Here is a 10982-nt window from a genome sequence, read left to right on the forward strand (position 1 = left end):
TTCTTATTCAATGCCTTTAAACCAATGATGGTCTGTCCCTATATATCCCTTAAGAGCAATTAAAAGACATGTCCTTTGTGGTGATATCCAAGTAAGGGGACTCTTCCAATGGATTGCTACCTTTTGTATCGCGTAACTCTAGCTGATTGATGGCTTAATCTTTTGTTTCTGATAAACATTCTTTAACATTACCCGTTCTTCCTTCCTTGATATCAATCATCGAAGCTTGATTAATTTATTTTTTACAGATCATAAGCAATCTTCATGTGACAGCAGTTACATTCTTTAGTAACAGTGAAGATTCTCTTAGCATTTATCCTCTTAATGTCGACAACTATCTCAAATCAATACTATTGTTGCTCTCAAATCTGCCCATATCATTAACAAAAATGAGATGGCATATTATATTATTGCAGGGACATGACATTAATTAAACTTTCTTCTATGACAGAGAACAAGTTCCTCTATATTCAAGATGCTGTACAATCATCAATGTGAGTGTTTAATGCTTCATTGCACTTTGTGCCACTATCAAATGCATCTGTAAAATATCATCCATGCAGAACTTGGGAATAAACTCTGTTGTCTTCTCATCTTGATCTATGCCATATTATTGAACAGGAAAAGTTGGCAGCAGGGGCCTTTCAACAAATTTATTTTTTGTATATATTCTATGATAGTTTCTCCCACGATATGAAGATTTTTGACAGCATTCACTTTGACTCTTGACAAATAAAGTCATGTCTTCCCCACGCAGAGGAACAAGCACTGAACTTGGGGGGAATCTTCTGAGCAATGTAACAAGTACCAGAATGAGGATGTTTTGCATCATTTTACTCCAATGTTTGCATGGAACAGTAATATATAATACCATCTCAGAGCACGTCGTCATAAACTCCATCGAAGTCGTATCCTCTGGATTGTTGTTTTGGCTCCAAAGTTTTTTGTGTTGCTGCAAGCAAGAAAGAGCACCGAAAGCTGTTTCAATATTAACTAAGAATGCCATAAACGCTTTGAGACCGATCTACCTCATTTTTCCATGACCAAATATGTCAAACACTTCAGTGGCAATTATAAGTTTCAGAGCCAATTTGAAATGCCAACTTTTTCATTATTAAAACATGGTTTTGATAAGTGTCAGGCTCCAATGGGGGTTTGTGATAAGCCCATCTGGGCCCAACAATGGTTTCACAACTCAGTCATGATGCTGGTAAGAAAAGAATTCAAAAATATTTTGTTTCGGTAATGAAGCCAACACTCTATTGCAATTTTGTGAAAATTTCTAAAACCTTTTCAATAAATTCATTCATGTGCTTTCTGCAGCACATCACAAGAAGTGAAGTTTAGCTCGGTGGTTGTTGTCTTTCAAGGATTGGGTCACCTGAGTAGTTTCACAACCACTGCAGACCCCAAAGGCAGTTTTCAATCCCTTCATTCATCAAATCTTTGAGGAAAAAATGCCATTTAGACTCGAAACGATGAAAACTAATCCTGAAACTTGATGCCCATGATAGTTTGGCCAACTAAATATCCAACCAATATATCAGGCTTGGTTTGATGTCATTTGCTGTTTAGAATGCATAGAAAAGTTTAAATGGGTCATGCTTTAAATGCAGACAACACCGAGCAAACATTTGGCTATATGATATATTCCATGATCCACAGATTTTCAGATTCCAAAAATGGCCAAACCCTCTAATCATTCTTAATTGTATGGCTTTCTTATCTATAGGACAACGAAAGAACAAGAAATTCTATTAATGTCAGAGAATGACCAAGAATAGATCGAAGGAAGGAACTGCAACAAACATCATGTTTGATAACAAAGAACTAGGGCAAAAGGACCCTAGACATTCAAATTACTAGAATAAATAACCATTGCTAACTACTTCTCTGAATGCAAAACAATGATTGATTTAGGGCAAGATTAGCATGGACCATTGTTCATAAATTCACCATTATTGGCATGGATCTTTTGTTAATAACATTTTACATCAGATACCTTACAGGTCAACAACACTTCCTATTTCTTGATTCAACTGATTAATTAAGGAAAAAAAGACCATCATATGTTCAGAATTATACCATTCTTCACATGTCCATAATGGTTACCATAAAGAAATAAAACTCACCTTACTTTTTGACTGAAATGTACCTAACAAATCTGAATAACAGATCTTTATACTGATTACAGAGTTAATACTCCTGATGAATGTAAATGAGTGTGTTAGAAGGGGTTTAATGTTGTTTGATAGTTTTAAATAAATAAATAGATATGTCATCTTTGATAATTGCGATTCAAATTTAGAATCAAATTCAAAGTAAAAATTATAACAAAATTGTTCAACGATTCTTCTTTATTGTGTGACAAGGTGGCGCATACAGATATGTCTAGGGAAAATCTATCACAATGCAGAGTTATGTTCTGTATACATAATATTTTGTGTATCTATTTGTTTGTGAACTTCTCTGTCTAAAATAATGTATTATATACATAAATCAATTGTACTTTCTAAAATATTAACTTACAAATATTTCTCTATCAGCATGACCCTTGCATCCTTTCTGGTGCAACTGCTAGTATTTAGTCCTATAACTCACCATTTAATAAAATGGTATTCATTTCTATTTTGTAATTGTTGTAGATAAGTTTTGTATCCTGTTTATGGCATATTGCCATATCCTTTCAGAGTTTTTTTGAAGGCGCCATTCTTCTACTTTGATTGCTTAAAATTACACAAATTGAAAACAAAAATCTCGAACTTTATTGTTATCCTAACAATAGGCTGGAGCGTGCATGGATCATATACATAATCTGAGTCACACAGACAGATAGGCAGAAAGGCAACAATAAAGATCAGCGTTTACATGGACAAATAGGCAACAACAAAGATCAGCATTTACCTGATTTTGATAGTTTCTCAAGAGTTGGATACAAGTTCTGCATTTTGCTCCAGTGTGTTAAAACTCTCCTTCAACATTTTGTTTGCTGTTGCCATTCAATGGATTTGACACCCTTTTCATTCACTGCATCAGACAGGACCTCAGCTTCTTGCAAGTGGCACTCACTTCAGCATCCACTAGTCAGACTACTCTGGGCAACAAGGCTGGTTACAAGACAATTTCGCATCTTCTCATTAAAAATCTTAAGAAACCCCTTTACCAAGCTCATCAAGGAATGTTAAAGGTGGAGCTATGTAACTCTTTCACTTCCATCTCTTCAAAAAGTTTGCGAGCTTTATGCAGTTTGCCTTCCTTTAAGTATCCTGTTAGGAGAATGTTATATGTGATATTATCCACAGGCAAGCCATTTCTTTTCACCCTTTCAAAAAGTTCATGTGCCTCTTCTGTCCTATTTCTCTTGCAAAGTGTCAAAAACACAATATTGGATGCTATGGTATCCACACAAAAACCCTTCCTCTGCATCCTTAGAAGAAGCTTGCATGCCTTCTCTATCTTTCCTCTCTTGCAAAACCCGAAAATGAGTTCAGTGTATGTAAATTTGTCTGCACAAATACCTCTACTTATCATTTCATCATACAGCTGAGAAGCTTCTAATGTATGACCATACTTGCAAAGTCCATAGATAAGTGAGTTATAAGTAACAAGATCAGGCACTAAACCACATGCTATCATTTCATGCTTCAGTCTGAGTGCTTCTTGAATGTCACCTTCTTTGCCAAGGGCATGGATGAGTAAATTGTAGGTAATTTCATTGGGAACCAAACCATATGCAACCATTTTATCACGCATACTAAAAGCTTCCATCATATTCCCCTCTTTGACATAACCATCAATAAGAATGTTAAAAACAAAATGATCAACACTAACATTACTATCAAGCATTTGCTGAAAAAATGTTTCTGCTTTTTTTAAATTCCTATGCTTGCAAAGCTCTCTCAGAAGGATTTTGTAGGAAACAAGATCTGGGACAAGTCCTGCACCTAACATGCCATCATAAACCCAGCAAGCTTTTTGCAGGTCACCCCTTCTACAGAACCCATTAATCAGGGTATTATATGTAAATATATCAGGTACGAGACCCTGTTTTTTCATCTTCCCACACAGTTTCAAAGCATTCCCCACATTTCCATCTAAACAGAACCCATGGATAAGAACATTGTACGCAGTAACATCTGGCCCTACACCTTCACTTAACATCTTGTTCCACAAATCCAAAGCCTCGTGCATGTTGCCTTGGGTACAGCATCCCTGAATCAGGATGGTTGAGCTAATTAAGTTATACAACTCATCCTGATTCAACATTTTAGTCCAAAGATTTTTTGCCTCCTCCACTTTGCCTCTTTTACATAGATCACTCATAAGGATATTGCATGTAACAACATTCGGTTGGACACCATTTTTTACCATTGTATAGAGAAATCCAAATGCCCTTTCGATGTAACCTATCCTGCAGTACCCATATATCAATATATTATATGTGAAACGATCAGGGTGAATACCCATTTCAATAACATCCTTTAGCAGCTCACTTGCCCCATCCATGTGAGCAAATTTACACAACCCGTTAATGAGAATATTATAAGTAGAAATAGTAGGGCAAATACCCTTCTCGATCATCACATTTTGAAGCTCAAAAGCCAACCTCAGCCTGCCCTCCCTACACAAGGAACTGATAATCTCATTATATTTAATCAAAACTGGACGAAGATCCTTGCAAAGAATTGCTTCTATGCATCTCATTTCTTTTGAAAAATCTGAACTAGATGAAAGGACACAAACATTTCTACTCATCGTGCTTTTTTTTGTATGTAAAAATTGCACACTCTCTATATCCTCCTTCAAATACCGTTCAAATCTTAACTTCTTGCGATCCTTGTAACCCACAATATTTCCTATGGATTCATTCTGATTACAAGAATTTGAACCAGACACAAAAACATTAATATTTCTAACTGATTCTGCCCTTTCTTCTACATGTAAACATTCCATTGTCTGTGTATCCTCCTTGTAAAAGCGTTCATATCTCAATCCTTTGCAATCCCTATGCCCCAAATGTGCATTCCTCATTTCTAGACCACCCTTCTCATTAAAATACAAACCTCTTCTTGAACGAACCCTACTCCAACTCATTTCAGTTGTACATTGCCCCATTATTAAGCCAAAATCTGAAAATGAGCTCTCCCCCTTCACACACATTAAAAACAGGTAAAAACTCTCAATAGAACGACAAAATCTATATCCGCCCATATCCAAAAACACTACAATAACCTCACAGAACATTTCAGCCTTGGCTAATGAATCAATGATCGTATCCAAAACCATTAAATTACGACATTTAATAATAAAGTATTGAGCCACTTCCAACATAAATCCCTTACAGTTTTGCGTAGAAAGGCGCTGTAGCAAAGCCCAGGCGTGAGCCCTCTTCCTCCATCTGCTAAGAACATCAATCATAACACAATATTAATCAACTGTATGCTGAAGTCCTAGCCGTTTTTTGACTCATAAAAAAAAAATTCAAAGCAACCCTAAGCTTCTGAGAACATTTGCACATTACTGAATACAACCTTGAAGGATTCAATCAAGGCACCGTTTTTTACAGGAAGACCATTCCTTACGCCGTAAAACACCGCATCCTTGATGGACAACAATATCTGAATCTGTCAAGGGTTTCGACTGTGAAACTTCGTTGTTTTATACATATAAGCCAACGGTGGAGAGGTCTCGGGAAGCCTAATTGGTTGCTATGCAGTCAAAAACTAATCTGCGGCCAAAGTGTGTATGGATTAGATATCCAAATGTTATTAAAATATTTTTTCCAGGAAGACACTTCAAAATGCAACTACCAAAACAAATTAAGATGGGAGAAAATGGCCTTAGTATTAGTAAGGTATTTATATATAATCTTAGCTTTAACCTTTTGTAGCAAGGAGACCTCCATCGATTTACATTATAGAAAGGAATCTAGTTCATTGCCCAAAGGATTGGGAAGAGTTGGGGAATTTCAAGCATCTCTAAGAATATAGTAGGCTCTCCATTGGGTTGGGGAATGTCATACTTATGGATAGTTCTTGCCAAGAGATCATCTATGCATCTTGGAGAATGTCTTGAAATCAAATGATGCATTTAGGGGCCTATGGTTTAGCAAAATACCAGTGGATTTATGTGAAGCTTTTATCCTCATGCTTGAGGTTCCACTTTAGGTCCATCTCTATATATTATCATGGTAATGTCATTATTAGTAATCAGTTGCTTCATGGTGTCCCATACCTTCCAAATGAACTTAAAATAGCATACCTAGCTGGTTTGACTTTAAAATTGTCTACAATTAGGTCACCAATAGATAGATCCTTCTAATAAGGCCCTTTCCCAGACACAAATCTAGATATCTTGTGCCTTATCAAAAATTCACAAGGATCCTTCCCCTCAAGATATTTGAAAACCCACTTAATGGACAAGGATACTCCTTGTAGTCTCAAATTGACCCAATGCAAGGCAATAGAATCCCCAAGGGAGATGTCCTAGCCCCTAGCAAATAACCACACAATGGAAACACAATAACCATGCAACAATAATGCAAGATATGATACCAAATCACCACTCTTTATTCATAAAATATAATTGATTACATGCAATGTGCCCGTCTATAAGGCCTTCTAGGTTAGGGCCATATACAAATAGCAATTACAATATCAATCCCACAAGATCCAATTTACAACCACAATCCAAGCTAGTCCAGATCCACAATTGGATGAGAATACTAAGAAGAATCCACACTTGTGTTGAAAGGGGGAGACTGTTGAAAATAGATTGATACAAGTATGATAAATGTGTTTCAATCTTTGTTTTGGCACTGATGCCAAACTTGCTTTTTGCTAGTAAGACAACTCCTTATATGATTTAATCACTATCACTTGTTTGATTGATGAAGAGGATTTGATCAAAAAATGTAACAAAAGCACCTAGAGGAAAGGTTGAGTTATGATATACAAAGGAGTACAAGAATCAACTAAGACAGTGATATCATAGTGCATTGACAATCTACTTGAGGTTGCAAAGGTTGGCTACACAAAGCAAGTTCAGAAGAACAAGTTAAACAAAGTTTGTCTACCAAGCTTGACCAAATGGATAGTAGGTGCCGAGCAAAGTCAGTACAAGCTAAGCAAAAAATTAGTTGGAAATGAGTAAAAGTTCATTTTAGTGTGAACTGAGCAAAACAGTGGATGTTGAGTAAAGTTTAGTTGATGCCGAGCACTGGTAAACATTAGTTTGTGCCGAGTGATTTTTTAGTGGATGTTGATCAATGCAATATGTGCCAAGCATTAGAAGCAAGTTAATGCCGACTGCCAGCATTATTAGAAAGATCATGAATATGATGGATCTAAATCGACAAGTTTGTTTTCTTGGATTATGTGAACCAAGTGGAAGATAGGATTGATGAGTTGGTGTCACAGAATTCATGGTAAACCATTTTGAGGTGAAATCCAAGAGGATTGTAGGAGAAGTTTCTAGAAGTGATATGGAATTAGGGGTAGATTCATTGAATTCTACCTAATTTGTCCTATCCCTAAATTGGACGATGGAGAATGAACGACAAAAGATCTTAATTTCCTATTTATAGGGATGGTTGGTCAGAAGCAAGTGTTGTCGTGTGCAAGAACCTAAGGGAGACAAGGAGTCAAAGGACATTGCTTCATCAAGTAACCAAAGTGAAGAGCCTGCATTGGCATGTAAAGCAAGAAGACTTAAGAGTATGAATGCTTGAAGAGTGAACAAGCTATCAGAACTGAAATGTGCGAAAGCCAAGCAGAATGGAGGACTGAAACAGTGATCTATAAATCTACAAATGGAGTTGTAAGTTGTTATCATATCAAGCCTTACTGTTACTCTCTAATAATTGTATTGGTCTAGGGTAAATCTTTTGGATTAAGGTTGACCTGATAATCATTTGTAAAATCCTTTAATCGAGTGACATTCCAAGTGAATGGTCTAAAGTCCTCTAACAAGGCTCCTTCATAACAAGGTGATTGAAATCCTTTAACAGGGTCACATTTAACAGTGTGTATTGTAACCTTTAATAGGGTTGGCCTTTCATAGGGTATCACTTCAGAAGAGTGAAAAAGAGTAGCATGTTACTGGTGGTTTTTCCTAAATTGGGAATCCACATAAATCATTGTGTCAAGTGTGTTTTTGAATCTGTTATGTTTCATGTTTGCATTTTTGCAAATTGATTTGACAGTAACCTATGAGTTTTAAGTTATTGCATAATCTTATGGATGCATGCATAATGATAAATATTTTATGATTTCACTAAGCTGTGAAAAGTTTTATGCACATTCTTGATATAATTATGTACATTCTTGACATAATTATGCACAACCCTGCAATCATACTGCCAAGGTCTACCAAGAAACACATGACAATTGTTCATGTCCACAATGTCACATAGCACTTGATCCTTATACTGCCCAATCTGGAAATGAACAAGGCATTGCTCCCTCACTTCCAAAGCATGGTCACCTTGCAACCAATCAATCTTATAAGGATAAGGATGTCTCACTCTCTTCAAACAAGGTTTTTAAACCATCTCCTTAGCAACAAGGTTATCAGTACTTCCACCATCCACAGTCACCTTGCAAACTTTACTGCCAGACTTACCACAAGTCCTGAACAAACTAGTCCTCTGACCAACCAATACTTGTCGAGCCAGCAAACTCTCTCCTTGCTCAGGCTGACTGTCTTGAAATGCAACCTCATTCACAACAATAGTTGTCCTACCATGTAGACATTCAAAAGATCTATGCCCTTCTTTCCCACACTTGAAACAATTACCTCTAAACTCACCTCTACATGTCCTCCTTTTCTGATCAACAGGTTTTGGTTCACCTTCTACATTTAGTTCAGCTCATGTCGAGCTATCTTGCTTCTCCTTCCCTCTAGCATTACCTTGACTTTTCCTTTTCGACTTATCTACTGCCTTCAAAGTGTACTGATAAGCATCCTCAACTAAAGAAATATTCAGCATACCAACCTCATCCTGAATATTGAATATCAAACCATTAATGTACTGAGCTACCTTTTCCTTTGACAATTCTCTATGACTAGACCAGTTATTCAACTTGTAAAACTCCTTGGTACAATCCTTCATAGTTGTATCTTTCTACTTGAGATTCTAAAATCTTTTAAACAACTCAAGTTCATAATCAACAAGAATGAACATAGCCTTTAACTTAGTCACCATCAACCTCCATCTAGTGATCTTCATTTCACCTTTGTCCTCTCTATCTCTTTGCAATTATTTTCACCAAAGAGTAGCATGTCCTTTCAACTTAGTTTTTGCCAACCTCACTCTGAGTGGATCCTCAATCTCCTCAAGCTCAAAGTAGTCTTTTAATTCACCAATCCAATCAATTAGGTTGTTAGGAATCAAAGTACCTTAGAAATTAGAAACCTCCATCTTATGCTTCAGCTTCAACTGAGATCCAAGTCTAGCAAATTGACCAGCCCTAGTTCCAATAGGTTTCTCCACACAATTAGTTTTGTCCTCACCACTCGATCTAGTAACTTTAAAGTCTTCAGCAACTTCCTCGTGGCTACCTTCAGTACCCACATGCCTAGGTACACCACCTAGAGCACTCACAATTTTCATAATCATGTCACTCTTCACCAATGCAATCTCATATCTGAATTCTTCTTTGAGATCCTTTCCTCCATAGCATCACTAAGATCATCAATTTCCCTAGGGTCCAATCTTCTTTGAGGAATCTTCCAAAAAAATTGTAAACCCTAAGCAATGGATCCATCAATTCAAAAGATCAATCAACTCCACGAGATCAACCTTCTCCAACCCAAGATCCTAGTACAAACTGTCACAACTTCAACGATCTATCAACACACTCAAGAACAACTAAGCTCTGATACCACCTAATGCAGTGGAAGACAGGAGAATCCCTAAAGGAGATGTCTTGGCCCCCAACCAATAACTACACAGTGGAAACACAACAACCATGCAATAACAATGCAAGATCTAGTACCAAATTACCACTCTTTATTCATAAAATATAATTGATTACATGCAATGTGCCCAATTATAAGGCCTTCTGAGTTAGAGCCAAATACAAATAGCAATTACAATATCAGTTCTACAATATCCCATAAGATCTAACTTACAACCACTATCCTAGCTAGTCCAGATCCACAACTAGATAAGAATACCAAGAAGAATCCACACTTGTACCCTCAAGTCCACCAAGCAATCCTCTATCTGAGTCGCAGCTTCTAGCTTTTCAAAGTTCACATCGACCCTTCATCCTCTTCTCCAAACTGGAATGAATGACTGAAGAATCCACAAGATCTCTTACTCGTACCCAACTAAGCCACAAGTTAGCCTAGTTCATTACAAACTAAATTAAATCACTTACATTAAATATGTGTTAAGCCACAAGTCGGCTATAACGCAAATTAAATACCCCTACATAAATTAAATGCCAAAAGTCAGTTCTCAGATTACTCGGCACCAATAAGAACCAAGACCAAGCCAAGTGTTAGCAAAACCAAGATGAGCACTAGTAAATTCCCAAGCATTGTTGAATAATACAATGTATGTCAAGCCCCCAAAGCATGTCGAACAATGTAGTGTATGTCAAACTTCCTATGCATGTAGATCAATATAGTGTATGTTGAGCTCCTCAACCAAAACCATACCACTCAATGACCAAGCACCATTGTTTGGTGACCAATTCCACAACACTTAGCCAAAATACCTTCAATCATGCAAGATTGCAAACTAGCCTAGGATGCTCTTGCATCACAAATTTTTAAATCTAATCCCACCTTTCTCCTTGCTATGGCACATGAATGTTATCTAACTACATGCCTTCTCTTATCCCCCTTTCTATCCAATCATATAAATTCTCTAATTAGCTTTTGAATTGGGAGAAATTGATAATTAGAGAACAACAATACATGCTATATGACGAGAGGATTTTCTTGAATATCTGAAACCTCTCAACCATCAA

General features: G+C 36.7%; 1 protein-coding gene across 2 annotated transcripts in view; it reads right to left on the reverse strand.

Annotated features, from left to right (window-relative positions):
* Nucleotides 1-5745, reverse strand: part of LOC149564638 (uncharacterized) — a 48881-nt gene extending 43136 nt beyond the window's left edge. Inside the window, exons 1-3 of one of the 2 annotated variants that reach the window (XM_089818188.1) lie at nucleotides 5532-5745; nucleotides 5343-5398; nucleotides 2905-5148 (exon numbers count right to left, since the gene is read on the reverse strand). In XM_089818188.1, coding sequence (XP_089674314.1) covers nucleotides 3172-5115 — 1944 coding nt within the window. In that variant the 5' untranslated portion in view covers nucleotides 5116-5148; nucleotides 5343-5398; nucleotides 5532-5745 and the 3' untranslated portion in view covers nucleotides 2905-3171. The remainder of the gene's footprint in view (nucleotides 1-2904; nucleotides 5149-5342; nucleotides 5399-5531) is intronic. The other variant, XM_089818187.1, reaches the window with a different exon arrangement.
* Between the last annotated feature and the right edge of the window lie 5237 nt (nucleotides 5746-10982).

Source organism: Cupressus sempervirens, chromosome 3 (genome assembly GCF_028749045.1).
Source record: "Cupressus sempervirens isolate cs-2001-9-10 chromosome 3, ASM2874904v1, whole genome shotgun sequence".
Taxonomy (NCBI): domain Eukaryota; kingdom Viridiplantae; phylum Streptophyta; class Pinopsida; order Cupressales; family Cupressaceae; genus Cupressus; species Cupressus sempervirens.